Source organism: Cydia fagiglandana, chromosome 11 (genome assembly GCF_963556715.1).
Source record: "Cydia fagiglandana chromosome 11, ilCydFagi1.1, whole genome shotgun sequence".
Classification (NCBI taxonomy): Eukaryota; Metazoa; Arthropoda; class Insecta; order Lepidoptera; family Tortricidae; genus Cydia; species Cydia fagiglandana.
In genome coordinates, this window is record NC_085942.1 from 6,163,865 (window position 1) to 6,188,626 (window position 24,762).

The following is a 24,762-nucleotide window of genomic DNA, read 5'->3' on the forward strand; positions in this document are numbered from 1 at the left end:
CTGGTGGCGAAGGAAGCTTATTAAATTCCGTTTGTTAATGGACTCGTTAAAAGGTGCGTCTGGCGACGCACCTTTTTCCTTATATCACTTAGTCCACTTTAAATGGGACGGCAAATTCATAAATGCGTGATCTTAATACATATTCTTATTCTTAATATAGGCTTCACGACCACTCTGACAAGAGTGTGACGACAAAGAAGAAGAATAATATATGTTTGTCAGTCAACAACTCACATAATAACATCTTTAAAAAATTACAAATTTTCAGTAACAGTCAAAGATAACAAACATTCTCGGCCTGATCCGGAATTTAAGATACTTACGTCAACAATTTGCTAAAGATACGATATGGATCGGATATGTCAGTGTCAAAAGTAACGTTTTTATTTGAAGAAACGTCACTTTTGACACTGAGATATCCGATCCATGACGTAATTTTAAGCAATTTTTTGACGTATCTTAAGAGGCCGTCTATCGTGACTTGATACGAAAACGAACTGAATGAATCATCAAACAGATTCAAATTTCGGCTGTTTTGTCGACATCAGCTTAGGTATTTCGTGCTCTCCTCAGATATTTAATAGCAGGTGAAAACATAACCTCTATTTTAATTTAAAACGTCGTGCTCTGGATCCCCTAAACATGCCTTTGTTCAGTCAACATCAAAGATATGTTTACAATGTTCCGCTTATTACAAAGGAGTAAGGTGCAAAAGTGTGTACATATCTTTGACGTCGACTGTTACGGAGCACAAGGGGTTAGTTTCCATAATGGTGGTAAGTGAGCCGCATACAGCCCATCCAGGCACACTAGCCTGGAAGGTGTGACCTACATCCCGCCCTCGGCGTCGCTAAATGTTTCGTGCCTTTTTGTGTCACCCAATTGAGACGCTAAGCCGGTAAAGTCGGGATATTTTTGTACTGAGCCTTTTCTGGAAATGTTCGCTTTTGTTGGGAATAAAGTTATTTTTATTTTGTAGTACTTTCGCTAATAACATACCTTATAGGATTATTTAAGTATAGGGAGTCAAACGCTAATCGTCGCTTAGTTTGTTAAGCATTGGAAGATTCAATTAGGTATGTATATATTTATTAATAAGGAGAATATAGACGCAATATTTTACATTTTAGAAGGCAAAGGAAATAACGAAAGCAAATGTCGTCTTTAACTATCGTCTTTCTGACGAAATAAAATCTATGAAGCCCTATCTATGATGAATGCAAATTTACTGCAATTGCAAATCTGCCACGAAACCATAACATCGGAGCTACAGGTGAAACAATAAGTCCTTGAACCGTAGCGATACCACAAAGCGTCGATAAGCCATCGCAAGCACTGCTGACCCTACCCTCGTCAACTTTGACAGAGGCATTCGAGGCCTGCGCCCAATCTCCCTCCAATGAACACGTAGAGGTGAACGAAATCCGAGCGAATTAATCTTTCCCTAAGCCGAAAACTAAAACTCTCCTCGGGTAAGTATAAGTCGTTGACATTACCATTCCGAAATCACGTCATTCGCTGCGGTGCAGATTACCTCTCACTCGATTTATGATGCAAAAGCGATGATAAGCGCGCAGCGCGAGTTGTCCGCATATAATGCTTAATTATGCAGGATCTTTTGAGGTTATCCATACAAACAGTGTAACGTACATACATGAGCCGTGTTGTAAAATGAGAAAATCTTGGACCTCCATTCATGACATGATGACGTGTGTCTAACCCTTCTCACATTCGCAGTTCGTCGCTCCTGTCCGTTATTGACATTAGGGAAATCTGCTTTGAAATATTCCACGTTCATGACCAGTGGGTATTTGCATGGTAATTTGCTAGCTTTTGTCGCTGTTTCTTGCAATGCTACGTGATTTATGGCTTTGTCGGCCTTTAACAGCTGCGTCATATTTTTTCTTGATGTAGGTATGGCCATTCATATAAACTAAGAATAACAAGTTTCAAACATGCTTCCTTGTAGTGTACCTAACACCGTATCATTGTGCCTTATTTGTTAACACAGCTCATTTTATTAATTTACGAACGGTTCCTTAAATAGCGACCTTAAAATATTACAGGCCTTACAAAGTCAAACGCTTTTGTCATAATCTAAGTTAAATGCCAACACACGAACCTAGATAGGCATTTCATTAACTTACTTTACTTCCAATGGAAAAACTATATGTCCGAACTTGACATCATGGAACAAATAACAAGTACCCTATTATTATCGTGTCCCCATAGTAAGATCGATATAAAGCGTATTACGGCCCCCTGGGACGGGCAGTAATCTCTGCAGAAATTCGATTTAAAACAACTTACATCAAGAACTGATCCGTCGAGCTCCTGTAGTTCTGAATCTATTACGTAATGTAAGCGACCCACTTCCCCCGCCGGGGTGACCAAAGCCGTCCTCCGAAAAGGTTAAACTGCAAACTCCGTATATACACAACAATATACAACACAAGGACGTGTATTTCCAATGCTTACAAAGCACAAGAGGGAAACTCTGATGAACCAGTGTAAGATCTCAGACTCCCAAAAATTGTGGACTATTGTAGTGGGCGCACTTATACTGGATTTTATTAAGCCATTGGAATAAGTCCAAGTCCGTTGTGACGCCTACTCTAGTGTTACGACTCCGGCCTGCTATGATTACCATAATCTTCAAAACTTCCGAGACTGTTACGTTACGAGGTTATGCATATCGTATATCTTAGTCGGAAGGGGTTTGAATTTATATCGGGACATTTCAGGGTGATCCGCGAGTTTGTGGAGCATTTTATACTACAATAAAATTGAATACTAGAAGCCAAGTTCGGAAGATTTGATGCACGACTTAAGTTTCATTCGAATGGATCGTGTAATAACTATTCTAGAGTATCTTGTGAGGTTCAGTGCCTGGCTGGAAGAGGAAATCAAACCGATTAAGCACGGCACAATATGAACTTCTCCGCACTGAATTTATGTTATGATCATTCGAGCATCATTAATCATCCTATGTTAACTGTTAAATAATCAACGGGGTTCCAAAGGCACCAGACAATTGTCCGTAGAGCCAAACATTCGCAAGTTTCGCAACAGACTGATAGATTTTCCAGAGTTGATTTACCCACCAGTGAAAGACTACATTCATCCTAAAATTCCGTGCAAACTATACCTCCGCCATTACTCTCGACTAGACTATATTATTTAAAGTGACCTTCCCATTAGGGTATACCGACGCTACAACTACAGACACAACAGCGGCAGGTTAAATATCGATCCACCAAAAGGTCACAACTCAAGACAGCTACAGGCCGAGGACATTTTACTTATGCATATAATATAATAGTAGTATCTTAACAGCCTAAGATTATTTACATTGCCTTAACGCTCCGCTGAATCGGAAACTCGTCGCTGATAATGTATCGGAGATGAACGCATATACGAGATGATGTACACGTAACTAATAACCTAAAAAGCGAAGGAAGTTTATAACAACCACCTGTGCTAAAAATAAATTTTCCAAGCAATAATTTGACGATAGACGCGCCATTAACGGACGGCAAAAAGTATGTCAACAGATTTTCTCAAGCGGGAGTCAGGGCCAGTCATTTACCCGTCGTTAAACAATTCAGGCCATATCAGACGATGGGGACAGTAAACAAACAAACTGACACATGACACAGCCAACAGACAGACGTGTGTGACTCATGCAAACAATAAAGTTACACTCGTAAAACGTACTTTTAAGTGGACCACTTCACCGCGTTACTGCGTGAAAAAGATAAAGCTGTGGGAAACAGATAAAGTACCTTATTCAGTCGTAATAAGAATTGGAATAACATCGAGTACTTAAACTGATTTAACCGAGGATTAATTGGGTTAACTAGTATCGTGTGAAAAGTATCTATTAACATCAGAAGTTAAGATTATTTACGTGTCTTGATGACTTGCCAAACGCATAGATAACGTACAGTGAAAGCGAAAACAATAGAACAGTCCAATGACCTATCATGTGAGACATTGCGTAATTTTGTCTGCGGTTATAATTAATTAAATCTAGTAGTTCAAACCAAGAACATACATAGAAATAAGACACCGCACGATGTTAAATTAATCAGGATAAACGGGTACAAATAGTCGATTAATTTTGTCGTTGAAGTAAGGAGCAGTCGTAGGCATTACACGCCTCCGTGCTATAATAAATGGCTCGTTCCTAGAATGCATTTGCTTGCAGCAGCTGCTTTTATAGCGACGACATAATTTTAGGAATTGGACGATACGGAAATCATATCAACAATTTAACTGTGATGCTTTGGTGTCTGGTCAGTAAAGGGTTTATTGTCATAATTATTTAGACATCAAAACGAGTAGATATGCGGCAGATTAGTGATGGGATACATTCCCTTTAAAAGTATTTCTCTACATAATTCTCAGAGAGAATACATATCACATGAAATTAAATATGAAAATAGTATTTGCATTTATTTTACTTTTTATTGCATTTGGAGACATGAAGAAAATTAGAATTATTAGAAATATGTTTTTTGACATTAGTTAGACCTAAAGGATCAAAGGGAAATATTAAAAAAGTCTCAATATTGCAACGAAGCCTTACAGCCCTTAACATTACAAGAGGAATATGCAATGTAACACCTATGGTTGACTGGTAGAGAATGCCATTTGGCATTAAGTCCGCCATTTGTACATTGTTGTATATATTTTGTGCAATAAAGTTTAAATAAATAAATAACATAGAATAAAACCACGTTTAAGAACAGACACGGGAAAAACTCAAGTGGGAACATTCCAGCCTGAGGAACATTCCCGGGAATGACATCACTACATAAGAGCAACGAACCTACACATTACAAGACGATTACGTAATGGGACATGGAACCGCGGTTGGGCAACAGACAATTGAAGCAATAAGACGAAAGCGCTCAAGTGGACGATCGCTATTAATGTTACTTTAATGGTAATAATGTCCACGATAAGTCAGCGTCGGTTTCAGGAATTTCACTGAAATATAATCATTTCATGGTTTATTTATTGATGATTATTTTTTACATATTTATGTTGTTCAAAATAATAAAAATAATATACCACGATCGTAGTAAAATAGTCTGATTTTTCTCTAACTAAATACTTAAAATATGAAAAAAAAACAACAGAACAAAATAATATCACAAATATTTTATTCAACGAACAGAGGAATTTTAGCAGAAACAATGTGCTAAGTTAGAAGTATTAGTCTAAATTATAACGAGATATTCAATGAAAGGCATCTAGGCTTCTTAACGTGTCATGTTTTATTATAATAACGGAGATAAGATATAAACAGCTTCACGCAGTTTATATGAATAGTGTGTTGAAGGCAATCAAAATGTGTTGTAAAGAAGATGAACCGTCGGAAAATTCAAAAAGAATCGTACAAAAGTACGCCTTTACGCGGTATTTGAATGGGAGGGAGCACAATGGGGCGGGTCGGCAAAAAGCCGTTCGACCAAGCCGCGACTGTGATGCTCGGCCGTTCGTCCCTTTAATTCTAGAGCAGAGTCGAACGCTCAACCGAATCAAAGGCCATTTTTGGTTGGGAAGACCAAGAGCAAGAACTCTCGTATTTGAATACGTACTTCGCTCAGACACAGACAGAAAGGAAGAGCTTCGCTCCTTCTGCTCTACCGACCTGTAAGTGGAGTATGAGTACAAACTCAAGAGATAGAAGTGACGAAAGAGCTTGTAGACGGTCTTACCTGATCGACGGTATTCGCCACATTGATCTAAATCCATCTCTCTAGCTCCTGGAAATTTGGAGTTACGGGTACAGACATTTGCGATGACCCGTTGCCATAAATTTACTGTAACTCCTCAGAATACAGAATACAGATCTTAAAGAAATATCGTGATATTTACTTATCGTGTCGTGTAGAAGTCTATTTATGTAGATTGTAGACGATCAAGAATACTATGATCAACTGTTTATTCATTAAATATATATCTCAAAGTTGCACTGGTTGTAATAAATAACAATTTAAACGCCCTTTTTTGGTGAATTGCATGAGCAAAACAATACAAAGTTCCTGTCTGGTCGAGTGATTCAACAAATTTATACCTACGCATACTTATATAATAGTTCTGTAACTTGATAAACATAGATTAGAATTGTAAGTACGAGTAATACTGGTTGGTCGAGTGATGTACCCGCATGCCTTATTATTTATTTATTTATTAGTCAAATAAGTAACACAGCATTACAGTAAGAGATCATATGTATCATATATGTGTGATTATATGTATCATAGTGCTGTAACTAGGTAAGCGGAGTACATAATACTCTTACTCTAGAAATCCTAAGTCACTGGTTGGTCTAAGTATCCTTCCTACTCGCTATACAGTCAGTATGCAATGTTAATAACACGAGCAGGGAAACAATACAATATTCATGTGCGGTCGAGTGATTTCGTACCCGCATACTTTATTATATCACAGTTCTAAAACTTGGTAAGGTACAACACTCTCGCAGTATTTACTACGGTAGTTGGTCCCAGTATCCGACTCGATATGCAATCAGGAGGCAATAGTAACACAAGGGTAGGAAAACAATACAATGTTCCTGTGCGGTCGAGTGATCTGACGTATGCCCGCATGCCTCATTATATCATAGTTTTAGCTGTTACTTGGCAAGCAGTGAAGTGTACCTACAATATAAAACATTTTTAGCCACCTTTTAAATACATCCTGACAAGCCGAAATTTTTACTTTGACAATTTGTTTATGTTTAGTTTGTTGTTTGGCTAACTTTTTTCATATAACTACAATATTAATTGCAACAGCAATAATATTAAAAGGAGATGTGAGCGTCTTAGGAATAATTAACTTTTAATCTTTTTTTCTCTTTATGTGAAGAAGACTTTTGTTTGCTGGCAAAACCGACATTAACTACTGAAAATTTAATTACGCTGGTTTCATTTCCTAGACAATTAACAAAATAAAGCAGACAGGACATCGTAAATAAATTTAAATGCAGATGTTAAGGTTATAAATCGCTTCTGCGCCATTTCTCCGAGGCTGCTTTACATTTTCACTTTCTACTAATCGCTCTTTTGTCCAGCCATTATTCGTTATTAAGCTTCGTTGCTAAGTTCGTAAGTAAGCGTTATTGTCCTCCGTAATAAAAAGTAATAAGTCATTGCTGATTTATATTGCGAAAGTGTAAATTAAGCATACTCGCTCGAAATGTATTTATCTTTTTTCCCATGGGTCACGGTGGGACTTCGAAGCGATTAATTAAGTCTTATTAAAATTATCGTGGCGACCAAGATAATGAATTAAATTGATATCATTAAAAGCATCTAAAGGCACTCACAACTGGTAAACTCGAAATATAAAAAAATAACGACCACGAGATTGCAAAATGTACACAACTTAGAAGCAGAACGTAGGTATGCAAGTTTAGAAACAAACCATACTATGGGTATACAACTTATGTTACCAAAAGCTAACAAATTATAACCAACCATTTCAACCTAAGTTCCAATGCAACTATAGAGTTACAAATGGGGACGAAAATAGATGCAACTTGATACGTGTTCGTGCCAATGAAACAATAACGGCAGGGTTCGCATTCTACAAACAGCAACCTGGCTATTGGTAAACCTTATTCGCATTGACTTAAGTGTCCAAATGGGCCCCAGTTGCAAATAAGTTATTTGTAGGGAACGTATTTGCTGGCTGTTATTCCAACCTTTTATGAAACGAGAGTCAAAAGCTTAAACCTTGGTCTCCGCTTGATGCAGTACTGTTTTATATAAATGTTTACTAGTTTACCTACCTTCTTCAAAGGCTTGAATGGAATTCAAAGACGAATTTTTGTGTACTGAGATAAAAGTGGACCTTTTCAGTCTATTATCGATGTTATTGTAATTCATAATGAGAAACTCAATAGGGTATCCTCTTTATAAAATGCATTTTCCCTTGGTTTGCCCGTGCGTTGGACTCGCCTGGTTACACGGTCAGGACTGCCTCATCGTTATCGACGGAAGTCTGCTATCAATCAACTGATTCAACTGCGATAATGTAGACGTTGAACCGTGGCCGGAAAAACCTGATTTGAGGATATTGGAGATGACACGGTGCGATATTGCGTGGGTTCAATGGATTCATCACGGCGCGGCGACGATATAATGTGACTCGCTTGTCATATTTTGGTCGTTATGCAACATGGCCTTGGGGATCGTGCTTTTAAAAACATCTTTCACACGTTTTATTCAAAGTTACATTCAAGACACGTTTAACAGTAAGTATATTCCTGCTTACATTATTCGTTAGCTCTAGCCTTACTTGAAAGACACACAGGATCCGGTATTACGGCGCTAACATTTGACAATACATTTACTACAAAACGTATAGCCGGAGCACTTCTTCAGGTGTCAAATTTAGGGCTACAATATTTTGCTCTAGACTAGTTTAAGCGTTTTAGTATTCCTTTGTCTGTGGTTTAAGTTATGGTTCAAGAAGCTCTATTCACTAGCTATTTAGGTAACGGTAATTACATGAGAAATAATGTACTATGAAGAACACGAGGAAGATATTATTCATTGGTTCTTGTATGAATTATGGAACAAAAATGACATCAATAATGTATGAATCAACGTGACAGTGGGATTAAAATCTACGGCGCAAGTACCAGGAGACAAGAAGTTAACAGGAGCCATATACGGCGTGTCTGTTAAGTAGCGCGCGAGCTGATTCACCGCTTGAAGGTCGCTCCCACCCGTCTACGGGTGTAGTACTTCCGTTGTGATTACTCATTGTTTTACATAAATTGTTTTTAGATGAGGACCAGGCATAATGACAGTGGCTGTATTAAAGGACGGTTTTGCTGAACCAAGATAGAAGACGCAATATGTTAGCTTGTAAAAAGGTCGAACTTTGACGTATCACATTAGTTTGTGACATCAGTTTGGTCTAATTTGGTGCAAGAGCATCGCACTTACAATTAGTTCACTTTGGAATTAGATTAGGTAAACAAAACCTAGTTTTAAGTTTGTTGACTGTAATACTTCATTGATGCATGGTGTTACTGGCACTTAGTTACAGATTACAGATTAACACAGATTAGGTTAATAAAGTACTAGGCGAGCATGATCGATCTGTGACAGCAGCACGAGGGTAATTAGGACCGGTAACCTGCGAGCTGTGTGTTCATATATTAGCGCATGCGAGTCGAGTTCTTGAGCAGACCAACGTAACGTGAATCCATTCAGTGGCAACTATGCATTATAAGGGAGAACATTCTTATGTTGGTATTCTAAAGCCTTGGTCGGACAGCGATTGATATGACACCCCTGATCTGAGCCAAGGAGAAACCGCTTGTTTGGCGGTGGCCCCGATCTGCGACACTTATCTTGAGTTGATAATAGACCGCGCGCAAACTATTTATGGCTTACAAGGATGTAGATGTGGTGTGATTTATACTAAACGAGACATCAGGTAATGGAGACTAGAAACGCTCCAAGTGCTCGTGGCTTAGTGAAGCTTGTATATTTCGCAATGTCGGTCTGGGTCACTTAATGGCTGATAGTGAACCCTTTGCTTACTTTGGGAGGTACAGTCAGCAGCAGAAGTTGCTAAGCGGGCCAGGTGTTCAAAATGACCTTGACACGCTCTTATTCTCTTAACAATAAAGTCGCGTCAAGATCATTTTGAACACCTGGCCCGCTTAGCAACTTCTGTTACCGTACATTAAGCTTTTAATCTTAGTTGTAGTCGTACATCACTTAGATCTTTGGCGGATCTTTCAATCAGGATTGTGCTAAGCCAAGTGAACTTCGGCTTTAAGATGCAGGGAAAACGAAGTTGAGGACTTGAAGAAGTCAGCACTTGCTGGGTACATGTGCGACATTAAACATTCGACCGTCATCTCGTCATCGAAGGTAATCAGGGAATAGAGGTACCTTTGCCCACACTCTTAACTGTCCATGGCATCGGTGAAACTTTAAGGCCTTTTGTAATAAGGTTCACCCATCGGCGAAAATTGTCCATCGACAATTGCCGTGTGTACGAGGTACATACTGTACTCATACAACGCTAAATTGGGAATACTCTCGTTAACAGTACCGCATCACATACTTGGAGATGTCGCTTGACGCGTGCCTTCCCAACGTACAGAGACGTGCTTCGTAAATTCCAGTATTAGTACTGACAAGATCAAATATATGTTGACGTTCTTGTAAACTTACTCCTTTATAATTAGACTGGAAATGTATAGATATTTTTGAAGTGTATATAAACAACTCTAGTAATCTAATGCGGAACGCGTATTCCGCAATGCTTTTTCGATAAATAAATTGCCACCGCTTACGTTGTTTACTTTCTTGTCAAGCGAGAATGTCGGGAAGAATGTAAACAAGTTAACTTTTCTTACAATACGGAAAGTATCCGAATTTATTTCTTATTCGGCGGAGACGTTGATTAGTGAGGTTTCGTTTTTGCTACGAGTTTATTTTTAAAAACGTAGTAATCGTAGTATGTAATATATAATACTTTATAATCCGTTTGTGTTTTATTTTACGTGGGTTCTCATTAAATAAGTCGAAAGTGAACTACTAAATATACTGCAAGTACTGCAACCTACCTTTGTTAACATCGGAATAACGTGTAGCGATAGATATATTTGACTGTCACTATTTGACGCTAACTATACCTACTACAACTTCTTTTGATCTGATAAAAGTTTTAAGATCTGTTTTTAAGTATTAGCCTTACCCCTGTTATACTCGAGAAATCTATTAGTCTCATGTGTTTTCATTTACTTCAAATGTCAATTCCATTACCAATCCCTCATTCGACGTTTCGTATATATTTCCCGAATTAGCATCAAAAGAAGGACGATATAATACACGATTGTTTACTCATATCATAAACTTTATTGCGTTGTATATGCCAATATTAGTAACGTATTTATTTGTGATTGTGCAGTCACTGAGTCATGACCGGTGTTGCGTTGCGTGTGTGATCCGTAGATGGTTCGTGTCACATAATTGTACGGTGCGGCGTGGCATAACAATCGTTTATTTACATGTTATCTAACTTAATCACAAAATAGTATGCCAGGGACATATCATATTTACAGTTTATTATTACATATTGTTATGTATAGAACGGCTCATCATCATAATTTAAGAACATGGCTCTTGTCGCTGGAGTATGCGCCAGTTTTCGTGGTCCTCAGCCAGGTTCTTTAGGTCCCAGTAAGACACGATATTTTCTTTTGCTTTCAGTTGCTGTGTATAGCTTGCTCGTGGTTTTCCTCTTCCTCTCCTAGCTTCGATCTTGCCTTATAATATAACGGCTCTATACTGTTAAATAATATCGGCGCTACTTTAAATTTCACACTACTGCGATTTTTGGAATATCACGAAGCTTACGGGAGGCTTATTCTAAAATTGTAATAAAATGTTATCAATCAATCAATCAATCAAAGCATTTATTTTCAGGCTACTAAGGCCCATAGATACATACCTTAAAAACTAACATATACATACAATAATAATAAATAATATGAGCCCGCAGGGCAGCTTGTGGCGAGCTGTTGGGGAGTAACGACCCCACGGACCCGAGTGCTCCCGAGAGTCGGTCAGGGTCTCCGTCTCCGGCGTGTCTTCGTCGGTCGGAGTGGACCCCAAGGGGACCCGCAGGACTCTCAGCTCTGGCTTGCCTTAATTGGCCGTCCAGAGAGGAGTCGCTAGAGCTGTATGCTCCAGGGGTGGAAGTGAAAGATGCATAAGACGCGAGTTGGCACAGTGGCTGTTAACAGCCACTGGGTAGAAAGCGGCGCACACCTCTCGACACCCCTGAGCCGCTCACACCGGTGTTGCCTCTGGTCGTCTTTACGACGGCAGTTACAGGGGCCCATCTAGTAAGCGGCGAGTCACCACCTGCCTCGATAACGTGTACTAACATTGTTATGGCAGGTGTCCGGACCTCTCAGCAATAGCCCAATCTTTTGACCAGCCAAAATTCATCACTATAACCAGCACTTTTCTCCACTATATTTACAATAGCCCCTACGCCTGTTGGGACCGATTGACGGGTATCTATTTGTACCCGTGAATGGGTTCTAGCAGGTGTATTACATAACAGCAAACTTCTCCAAAGGGCCTCTACGTGTTGGATCTGTATCCCCACGCACGCCTATCAAATGACCGGGATGTATATACCCGTGAGTTTTTAAGAGAGACAAATAATATGACTTTGAAACTAGAATAGACCCCCGGTTCTCTTCTCTTTCTTCGTAGTAGTATCACAGAATCACAGGAGATCTTTGTACGCTAAACAGTTGATGTTCTTCCGTACCCTATATAACCTTATTCTTGCGGGGTTCGTACATGAATTGATATCTTTAGTTGGAAGAGAATACAGGTATTAATTAGTGTTACGTTCGAACGCCACTTTTCTAGCAACAATGAGCGTATCTATTGAATCTCAGTAAATGGATAAACTGGAAAACTTTACCGGGAGCAGAGTAAAATCAAACAACAATAGTTCCATATTGCGTCCCGGGCACACCGGACACGTCTGCCCGGCGGATAACCTAACTCCCAACTCTACAACAAAAGTAAATAACTAACTTTAACATGCTCGTATCTTACATGAATGTGGATAAGCAAATACAACTTTACGTAGTATAAAATTGGGTTCAAATTGCAGTAAGTACTAAGGGTAAGTCGATATAAGCAATGTTTTGCTTACATAAGCCTGAGTCATGCGACAGGAATATTGCATATTTATGGAGACGAGGTAAGTACTAATATTTCCATACTCGTATACTTTTAGTATGTTAAACTGGTCTCGCATTACATCGAAATGAAACACTTTAGTACCTGTAAAACGCAGATATTGGTATGAATAATATATTTACGACATTCAGTAACGTTATCGTGGTAAAGGTAAAAGGGAAAACAATTACTTAAATGTCAGTTATAAGAGGATGAAAGAAAGTTGTTGGAAATGGTACGAATATAGTAACAACTGTATCAACTTTAATAATACGACAATCCCAACCAAATATTGATATTTGGCTTGTTGTTTTGGCTTTATTATACTTGCTATGTCGATAGATAACATACATTAATAATATGTGATACAGATGTAGTGCATAATTGTTTTCCATCGTATTTTCTCGGAAGCTTTCGTATTTGTCATTCTACTTCAGTCACCCTCAGTACTTCTTATACCGAGACTAACTGAAATAACAAAACACGTTCATAAGTTTCCCTGAAAATTCGATGGAAAATAATTATGTAATATGTGGTGGTCAAAAATCGTCGTTAATCTGTAAGGAACAGACAAAATCGTTGTCGGAAAATGCAAAAAGAAGACTTATCTTTATCATACACAGACAAGAGATTAAAGAGGTTATACCTTAAAAAATTTCATCGCTTGACGCATTTTAAAAACTCGATGAACATTAATCCTTCTTGTTCCTCAGAAAGGCGCAACGTAACTTGGATAAAGCGTCCTGACCGCAAGAAAACATCGTGTTAAACTTTTATGTTAACAAGAAGGTAAGTGTTCCTTTTAATTTTACTATCTTCGATCCTTAAAAGCGCTATAAATAGAACTTTCCTGTTCTCCGCCGCTTGAAAACTTGAGATTACGCAAAAATCTCTTGAGCGCTTATTACGAGGGTGGACGGAGAAAATTATGTGGAATTAACTCTTCGCTAAGCTGCAATTTATTCGCAGCTTGCAGACGGTAAATCAGTGCCCGATAATTTGACCTAAGACTAATAGCAGAACTAGTTTATTGACGATCACTTCTAACCTTGTGGTCATCTATGTATACCAGGGCTCAGGACAGGAATGTAGACTATAAAGTCATTGAACCATTACGAAATATAAGCATACAGACAAGTCAATGTATATTCTAGGTCAAGTTTAATTTAAACTAATGCCAATTAAACCCTGAGGGATATTGTCTCTGTAAGACTGCCTTTCCCCTAAGACGGAGATGAGAGGAATCAACCAATGGCACTGGTTGTAATTTGTAATCCAGATATCTTCTCCGCTCCGCTGGATTACAAACAAGTAAAAATTGATTCACTTAAAGTTGATAGTTTATACATTCTCCGATACCTTCGTCATACTTTTTGGGTTTTGTACAAGTTTGCATGGCTTACGTGACATTTGTAGCCTGTCATACAACGGATTTATGAGTGTGTGTTTATAAATAGTCTATCCGAATTAACCAGCAATGTATTAAATTCCACAGAGTTACAGTTGTTGATATGGCTTCGCGAAACAAGAATGATTCATCGATAAGGAATACGAAATTTATTTCTGAAATAATATGACGACAACGTTTATAATGGCAAACGTATCAGTTACGAGCAGTTAGAATTATTTCAAACATATGATCAAGAAAATTAACCTTTGTAGGATTGGAAGGTCAGTATGTTGTACTATGTATTTCCCAAAAGGAACCAGGCCTGCATGGGGCCTGCTAAGGTTTTACCTGTCAATCCTACTAATAGTGTCAAATTCTTGTTTTTTTTATGTTACCTGAGGGCTGAGACTCGAATCCTAACCCATTAAGAAAAATCGCATATATTAAAACTAGAAACAGGAAAAACCTATGATGGCACCATCTAGGTATAACCTTTGACAGTTGCCTACCCCATAGACGAAAGTGGTCGGTTACGATTGTGTTTCTGTGGCATTCTCATGTAATGCCACAGAAACACAATCGGAATATAAGACAACGCATAATATTCGTTGTCAATCCAGACAGTCCGCGCGGATGGACTCATAAACAAATCTAAATGAAAGGCTTGCCCTGAAAATTAAATCTGCATTAATTCTCGTTCCCCCTGACTCACCGCAACGCCTGTCTCACGTGATCCAGTTACACTCATTAAATAAACGATTCGTACTTGATATCATTTTCAGTAACAGATGATTTCCTGCGTGCGTCAATAAGGTCCAATCGGGACCCTACTCGATGGTTGAAAGAGATATATAATCTATTTTCTCTTTATCTTTGTATGTTACTTCCATCGTGTTCTGCGCAAAGCAGCATGTTATAGTATACCTGGGTAAGATTCCCGATGACGCAGTTTTTGGGACCTAGAAGCCACTATTAAACTGATAAGAGTATGAGTGAGTGTAATAGACGTGGAAAGCTAAAAATCCGTGATATTCCCGGGTATTGCAGGGAATGTGACACTAGTGATCCCGGATAGCGGGATTTCTGACAACAATCTTTTGTTTGCATTGAAAGACATGCGTCTTGCTCAGGTAGTATCCAAGGATTTGGATATTGATTTTATTGAGTGTTTTCTTTCGATACTCGTATAAATCAAACAAAGGTAACTAGATAACCAACCGATGTTTATGTTTGCAATTACGTTGGTTGAGTCTTTTGTCAAATTCTGCTAGATCTGCTGTTTTGGAGCAGATAAGTAGTTGTTTAATCCAGTTGCAGACTGAATTTCTTTTTAGGGTACTTGCAGGGCGTCAAACAGTTGGCCAATATTACGATTTATTGTTTTTCGGTTTAAACAATGATTTTAAGATTTTTTTTTTTCAAAAAGTAGAACAAACAAAAATCGACACAATTAGAGGTCTTCATATAAAATAAAATGTTAGCAAATTACTTCATTACGAGTACACTGATGCATGCAAGCGGTCTTAAGACCCAAGTTAAATAAGGGACCAGGGAAATATAAGCTATTCCAAATAATCAATATTGCCGGGATAGGCCGTTAACGCGTTAGGGAATTGCGTTTACAAACAAATTTGCTTACGGAAACGACTAGAACGGTGTTAATCGATTTTCCTTGAGCAACAAAACGCTTTTGAAGATTGAATTGCTTTCATCGTACAGCTTTGCATTGAAATAACAGCGTAAAAGTTAAATTGCCAGTGTGTAATAAATACATTGGTTTGGTTTGCTGATCGTGTGTGCTCGTGACAAGCTGCGGTTTGAGTGTTGCTTTAATTTGCAATGCGGTATTTTATTCAGATGAAACCAGTCTGATAGTGAAATTATTTTTTAAAGTTATGATTTGCAATGTTGTTTAGATAAAAGAAGAGCCAGTCACGATCAGAAATTTACAAAAACATATTGGACAAATTAAATTCGATTTTATTAAGGTACATATGCCTATGTATATGGGCAGGCCACATTGCACGCAGAGAAGATGGCCGAAGGGGTCGAAAAGTACTCGAGTGGAGCCCACGAACTAGCAATCGCAGCGTAGGACGTCCACCCACAAGATGGATAGACGACCTTGTTAAGGTCGCCGGAAGACGCTGGATGCGGGTCGCTTCCAACCCGCACGTATGGAGGTCCAAGGGGAAGGAGGCCTATGTTCAGCAGTGGACGTCTTATGGCTGAGATGATGATGATGATGATGAAGGTACATACATGTAATGTCCCCGACAAAGTAGATCTTTTTGTGGAATGCTCCCATACGTCTTTCCGCTGATATCAGCAGGTGAGACCCATAAAAACTACCTGCCTAATCGAATGGCCATCTTACGTTGATTACGCTGAGCGTTGGACTCAGTAAGTAGTCTCTAGTTTGGAATAACCCAAGCTTGAGGAAAAAGGGAACGGATGGGAGGACGAGCAACAAAAAGTTCGCCAACAGAAGACGGCAGAATAAACATTAGGCCCTGCCACAGATGTGTTACCAACTAGATGGAGCGTATAAGACAAGCCGGGCCCACCATCTGACCGAAGTTTCGGTTTCAGTATAAAAATTAAAAACGATGTTGCGGTAGAAGTTTAAAATTTACACTTTCAATGTTCATACGTCCACTGTCTAGTATGAAAATCCCACTGACATTTTATTTAACGAATTTAACAAGCCGATAGAAGTTTCGACTTCAACCGAAAGCCGAAACTGAACGGCATAGAAACTAGTTTACAACACATACCTATCCAATATGTCTTAAGCATCCAGGTGATTCAAAACCTAATTCCACTTATAAATATTTGCAATAAAATTTTGAAGTTGGCAACAATTGGGACAGCACGTGAACTTTCACGTTAATCATGAGATTTAAGTAGACTAATAAAAAAAAAAAGTTTAAGAGTTACATGACTGTGGCCTATTGTAGGCGTAGTGTTCAACTTGGTAGTAGTTTTTTACAGCGGTAAAGTATTTTACAAGCAAAAGGTCTCCTATAGGTGTGTGGTGATAGCGAGTGTCATAACGAGTACTTAAGAATGCGCGATCTGAAGGATGTAATCCTTTAGCATCTCAAAGTACGGGTTACTTACAGGAATGAATATTTATTTGACTCGGGTTTATTTAATTGTTATCTTAAAGGATAAAATAATATTTGACATCCGTTCTGGTTCTTGAAGACGTTATTGCGCTCTTTTGGATTGTTTAATCTTCAGTCTATTGTTACATTACAGTTACCATCTGTAGGTATGGTTAGAATTACAAACTACAGTTTGCTATATCAATTTCTATAACTTCAGAACGATCGTTAAACGTCCTCTTAAATTGCTCTTCGCACTGCACTTATCTTCAATTCGAACACATTATTGTCACCAATAAGTAGGAAGAAGCGATGCAGCGAGCTGAATCGCAGCTAATAAAGTATAGGAATCATTACCGCGAAGACACAGGCATGCGGTTGTATCATTAACAGCAACAATCTTATTTGACCAATTATAGACCTAAACTCCTTGTAATAAGGATTACAAATGTTCAGGTAACCGTGTAGATGACGGTCTAGTCGCAATCAGATACATCGGAGCGGCCAAGGTGCTAACAAATCTGAAAACGCCTCTATTGTTAAGACGCTATTGTGTGTTCAGATATTTTTGAGCACCTCGGCTGCTCCAATATATTTATGGCGACTTAACACTGTTATTTGACAGTCCGTATACCTTATTTCTGAGACATAAAGTCGACCGATGGTAAGACTGTTGTTACAACGCAATATACCTGTTTCATATCGAGTTACGGAACGCATACAAGTTTGCATGTAACTCTAGCGTAGGCGTATAGATTGCGTATAGAATACGATTGCTTATAGATAATGTATTTTGTTTACTTTATTGAGTACGTATCTTACTCGATATTATTGTCTTAGGAATAATCTTGATTGTTAAATGAAGATGTGTTTTATAATAACTTCATCTAAATTGTATTTATTTATCCTAAAGAACACATATCAAAATCTATATGATACACTGAGAGAAAAATCATCACCAGGAATTAAACGTAAAAATCATCAACAGTTCTGTACTGGGGGAAAAAATGAAGTTTTAGTAATAATTATGGACATTTCACTATTTCTGTAAAGTTTATTTATTTCTACAAACAGCTCAGTAATCCCAAATATAATTTCAACAAACAGATAATAGAAATTGCAAGAACTAATAGAAATTGCAAAAGTCAATTTGTTCCTATTACCCCTCCTTGTCCCCGGATTAAGATTATTTTTGTAATTCTAAGTGTATTTTTGTTGTACTTTTCTCTCAGTGTACCCAAACGTACGAAATCATATATAATTATTTAATTATGATACATATATTTAAGGAGATAATAATGTTGTTTAGTTTATTTAATAGCTATTTATTATTATAACAGTCTTGATCTATTTTGGGTATTATTCTAAGTAAGCCGATTATGCTAATGTTAGTAGCGAATTCAATTAAGGAAATACAATATTGATATACATATTAAGCATTTGCAAATGATAATTTCGTATAATGTGGTACCTATCTAAATCTAAACATGTTTTGTACTCGGTAGGCTGATTTCATTTAAACCACTTCCTTCATTTTCCGGATATCAGAAATTTGGTAATACAAAGAAATTGTAATCATCATCTTTGCTAAATTATATAACAAATATAAAGGATATGATAATAAATTATAATTATTTATATTTAATTTATTTATTTGTATTTAATAGTTCAGGTAGTATGTACAATGTTAGGTAGGTATTGAGATAGAAATATTATAACTTATAAGCGACTTAAATAAAAACCTAACTAAATTGAGAATGTCATTTTATCGAATTATTTTAATAAAAATAACCCTGTCACGTTTTTAGATTAGTTCTGGTTTTGTAATCAATTAGAAGTGAATGCAACAATCGCCAAGATCCGATGATCACGCGATATAAGAGTCTATTTGTGGAATAACTATTATTAGATTACTTATTGATTTTGTGACAGCCACTTCGCATGATCGAATACTGGTGTATGTAGACTCACATACAACAAAATCGGGTCTTTATGTCCATCTATATACAGTGAAACCTGGTTAAGTGGGACCTGGATAAGTGAGAAACCTCTATAGCTGGGACTCATGGTGCGGTCCCGACACTTTAGCACTGAATTACCTCTGTTACTGAGAAAAAACGAACCTCTATAACTGGGATTCGTTGTTGTGATTTTATAGTCACATTTACCTCTATAAGTGAGACGGAGAGTGTATTTTACCTCTTTTACTGATACTATATTTATAAGATTACATTTTCCTAATTGTTTTTTAGAATTTTATAGGGAATTGACTTCTGTATCTGAGATAACGTCAATCTATGACCTCTATAACTTGGATTTCATTGAACGATTTCCGTATTCTTACTAACTTTTAGTCTATCCACAAATTCCGCATTTGCCTAATTGTGTCTAAACAACTTCAAACTTTGATTTAGTTAATTTATCTAAGTAGCTAAAACTACCGAAACGAAAGCTGAAATTTTGATAAGTAACACGAAAAAATTAATTTTCATTTATTAAATTTCTAATACGCAATGAAGTCCGTATCAAATTTAATTTAATTTTGATATATCTATCCATTGGAGAATCATTCAAAATAAATTCAAGAAATATTTATACAGGCTTAAAACATATTTAGGGACAAGGGTTATTTTACCTTATTTAGTTTTAAAGATATTAATTATTAAATACCTTATTAACCACCTCTATAACTGAAATATACTCTATTCTCACCTCTATTAATGGAAACCTCTGTAAATGAGACAGAACTTTATCTGTACCTGGCTAACTGGGAACCTGGGTAAGTGGAAAACCTCTTTAAGTGAGACAAATTTGCTCGTCCCTTGAGATCTCACTTATCCAGGTTTCACTGTATATGTAATATCCATACAAAGTGACTTACTTTTAATGTTCTTAAGCACATTCTTGCTGCTTTTTTCTTAGTACCTACTTCTAATAGAAAAAATGTGATAGAAATTTACGAGCACGATTTGCATGATATCAATGTTACACGCGAAGTTTTTTAATTTAAAATGGCGAGGCTGCGTCACGGTTATAAATAAAGATCAGCAGTGTATAACGGAAACAATTTCCCTGAGTTACATTACACATAGAACGGGAAAGTTACTATAGTTGGTCAAGCCGATCTCGTCAGTAGAAAAAGGCGGTAAATTTGAAAATGTAGGCGCGAAGGGATATCGTCTCATAGAAAATTTGAATTTCGCGCCTTTTTCTACTGACAAGATTTGCTTGACCATCTATAGTAATCCTACCTGCTACGATGTTGATGTGTTGTCAAAATGTAAGTCAGTGGCCCAGATTGAAGGTGATGTGGCTGTACAGTCAAAGAATTTCATTTCGTACTTTGTCACAGTGACAATAATATGAGGTCTCTAGCGACTTTCATATTGATTGTTACTGTGTCCGAAATGGTGACAAGGTCCGAAATGGGTCGGAAATTAAATTCTTTGACTGTGCAAACAATTTTGCATGGAACGATTTTATTTCGAAGTATCACCCTTGGCTTAGTAAATAAATAATACAATATGTGACAAATTGCATATTAGGTGGTTAGTTATCACGAAATCGTCGAAGTGCGCATTTGTAGGCTCAAGCTTGGTAATCTTTTTTTCCTTGTGTTTCCCATTCGGAGCAAACGGTGCAATTACATAAATAGATGTTTCCTTGTAATTAGTTATAAGGAAAATAATATTCCAAGTCATTTGTTACGGGATAATATACTTACATAATCTACCGAAGCTAAGGGATAGGCGCTTCCTGAGCTTTTGCATTTTGCTCATTGCGCCTCCCCTTTTTTCTCTCATTGTCACGCCTGCAACAAAAAAAAACATCGTTAACTTAATTGAGAAACAGTGTAACCGTTTTGTTAAAAAAAAACACGGGCGTTTTACGTGCCATCAGCCTAATGCGGCTTCTATTCAGAAGTGAAATGGCTTAGACGTAAATAGAACCATCAAAATAAAAGTAACTATGATTCATTTCATAAAACCGTATAAGATTTACACCTTAAGACGAAAGGGAAAGCGGTCGCTTCTCCATACGAACGTAGTCGCCATTTTCCTCTCTGAGTATTAACATTTTAAAATATATTTTATATAATTTGAGTACTGCTATCGTCCACTATCATATCGCTATAATCTTCAAAATACAAGCCCGGAACAGCGTATACGAATGTGGATTCAGGTACAGTCAAGTCACGTGAAGTATAAAATATGGGTGCCTACAACTTACTCAAAAATATGTCCCATAGTTCTTAACCCACCGACATAAGAGCTAGGGGTATATTTTTGATAAGATGCATATTCTTCAGATCGGATAGTATGCGAGTGGCCTAAGACAATGACTTGTTCCTAATCGTGTTGACAACTTATTGAACTCGGCGATATCGCAGAGGTTATCGACATTGGCGCCATTTGAATGACCACTCACGCGCATTCCATTTAAAAATAACACTTATGTATAAGATTATATGCGTATAAATCTGCCAGAAGCTAAATATAACTCGAAGCAAATTAATAAAAGCCGAGAATGAGAAGAAATGCGGTTGTTTACACATCTCGACAACGATAATTCGGTTTGACAGAATCATTATATCGGAATGACAGACACAGATGAATAGGATTGTTGCCATTTGTTGAATTTTATAAAAAAAGCTCTCTATCCCCGTGTGATTTGGCCGGGTATGTCGTTTCCCCTTTCCCCTCAAGATGTTGATTTCAAAAAAGTAGTATATGTCATCACTCAAAGCTAAAACTTCCTACATGCCAGTATTATCAAAATCAGATTAGCCTTACAGATAAACAGCCTGTTTCACATGCAGACAGAAGCGATTTTCAATTAACCATCATAGTAAACATATATAGTAAACATAACATATACCTAGTAAACAATAAACATTCTGCACACAAGTGTGAAATAAAAGCGTTAATAATGAACGCCAATAGGTTCTAAATAACAGTAACCAGTAGGTAATAACCCAATAGCCCGCCAGCGTTATGTACACGAATACAGCGGGAAGTAACAAGTGTTGTGCCGTAATTAATTACACAATTTATACGTCGCAGTCACGCCAGGCCCTCCTTTATAACCGATATACACGACCTTTCAGAGGAAAAAGGTGCTAACAATGTTTCAGCTTCATAATTCCTAACATATTTTCCCGTTTAGACAGTTTAAACAGTGGCTTAGCGTGTGAAAGAAAATTTGCCGAAAATTTGGAGTATGGCTTCTACAGTATTTCCATCCCAATTTGTGCGGATGGAATTTCGATTTTGTGCACGAAATTGTTTCACGCAAGGCAAAATTAATTGCTGGATTAGACTCGCACGGGACAGAGGATTAGGGCTCAAGGGAAAAGGCCTAGCTAGACGAGCAGATAAGACAGACTAATAAAGGCCTCCAAACTAGGACGTGCCTACTAGAAGAGGAATGAAGTTTCCCCAGGATATTCCTTACAATAAATCGTTCTGAGCGTTGTATTATTCACGCCAGACTATTTTCGAAATAAGAACTACACCCCGGTGACGTATAAACCCGTAACTGTAATTGAATGACCGTTATTCCACATTTCCAGGGCGGAATCCCAAATGCACGTATAGAGACATTCAAGACAGCAATAGTGCCATAAAGCTGCCAGATGAAAAGTGTTTAAAAGAGGATATAGACGCGTAATGTCGTCGCGTTACTGCCAAGTCCGTCATACCGATGAAACTCTTCAAAGAAAGCTTAGCTTAACATATTTTATTGCTTTCCTACAGACCTACATCAATTTAGCAGCGAATAGTATTATAAATATCAATAAGGAAGACACCTTGGCTGTAACTTTACATTTCCGAGTGAATAATCTTGTATAAAAAGGCTAAAAGCATTATGTCGTCACAGTCAGGGGCGTTTATGAAAATAAACATATAGTACGTAGTCTATTGTAGAAAACGTGGGTGAAACTAACCTTGTGATCAGCGATCACGCAATAAACCATGAGGCATGCTCGTGAACAACTTCACTCATCACATTAGATTATTGATGTCAAATGATCAAGTCGTGAGTTCATGGTTCCTTCCAAATAACTATGCCAGTAAATTGTGATCAATAAATTTCACTTTCACAACTCATAGCAATAACAATTAATATATTAAACACGACTATAATAAATATCGGTAGTCAATTTTTAAATAATCTTTAAGGTTCGTAGCAGCGGCATCTATCAAATTTAATGGGAACGAATGGATACAGAAATAGAAACTTTCTGCGGTCTATTTATAGCAGCATACAAATTAAGGGCTGACACATGGAGAGAAATGGTCAAAGTTACGCTATATACCGATCCCACGAAAGTACTCATTTGTTTAGTTTAGAACCTTAATAAACAAGCTAAACGCTTCAATAATATAATATTTAAAACTTATGGTGAACACAATCATAAACATCGGTAAATAATGATAATAAAATAAATTCGTGATAAACCCGTCTATATAAGGTTCAATAATGTTTAATGATGTATAAAAATATTTACAAACTAAAATGTTACAGGCAGGTCCTTTGATAACAAAATAAATGTACCTAGTAAAATAAATTATGTTCAACGAAGAGAGAAACGTTAAGTAGTGTCCTAACAAAGCCCGAAAGTTTGAACAGATACATAATGCGTTTGTTTTTGTTACCGAAGCTCCGAAGTCCGAAGTAATTATGAAAGAGCAGTTCCGACAAACACGTAAGAAGTAGCTAATGCCCGTTCAATGCCCTCAGCACGCGACCTGGTTACTTCATATCTAATTGATATCGATGACAGGTAGTAAAACATTATCCTTATCACTATTAGATATAGGTACATCTAGGTATTACAAATTCTTACCAGTTGAGCAGTTGTTAGGACATTTGCACCGCTGTCGCATTCCTGCAGCGGTATCATAGTCACATTTTTAGCACCTGTCATGTCATGCGTCACATTCGCACGTACATACCTATTAGAATGTGACAGCCATGGTGACAAATGATAAAGAGCCGAACATCTTAGCCCTACTAGTTAATAATATGTAATAACTCCACGACCGATTCAACCACGGCGACTGCTATCAACTCTGTTGCTGTCTCGGGTGTGCTCGCAAGTGTCTGACGTTAAGTATCGAATGTTATACTGGTTCATATCGAATTTATCATATCAGCCAATAGGAAAAACCATTCATTAATGGATTACAAAGTGACATTGAAGACATCAACATAACACAGTTGCATTCAAAGCCTTTCTTTGTTATCATCTTACTAGTTAAATTTGTTTAGTGTTGTGTGCAAAGCATTAAATTCAAACATTAAAGATGTTGTATCTTTACCGACCGCAGTAACAATTCAAGATCAATTGTATTGAAAGTTCATTACCCATCTTTCCCACCCAGACACTCCAGATGCAGAAAAATTAATCACACTACTAGTAAGACCACTAAGTCAAGCACCCGTAACTCGAAAAACCAGCCGGTAATTCAGCTTTTCAACCGTAGATTACGAAATTCCATAA

General features: G+C 37.5%; 1 protein-coding gene and 1 long non-coding RNA gene across 2 annotated transcripts in view; one reads left to right on the plus strand and one right to left on the minus strand.

The window, feature by feature from the left end:
* Positions 1-24,762, minus strand: part of LOC134668850 (cyclin-dependent kinase 14) — a 164,527-nt gene that overhangs the window by 79,338 nt on the left and 60,427 nt on the right. Inside the window, exon 2 of the mRNA XM_063526320.1 lies at positions 20,980-21,066. Coding sequence (XP_063382390.1) covers positions 20,980-21,066 — 87 coding nt within the window. The remainder of the gene's footprint in view (positions 1-20,979; positions 21,067-24,762) is intronic.
* Positions 1-24,762, plus strand: part of LOC134668852 (uncharacterized) — a 223,281-nt gene that overhangs the window by 45,968 nt on the left and 152,551 nt on the right. The window lies entirely within an intron of this gene.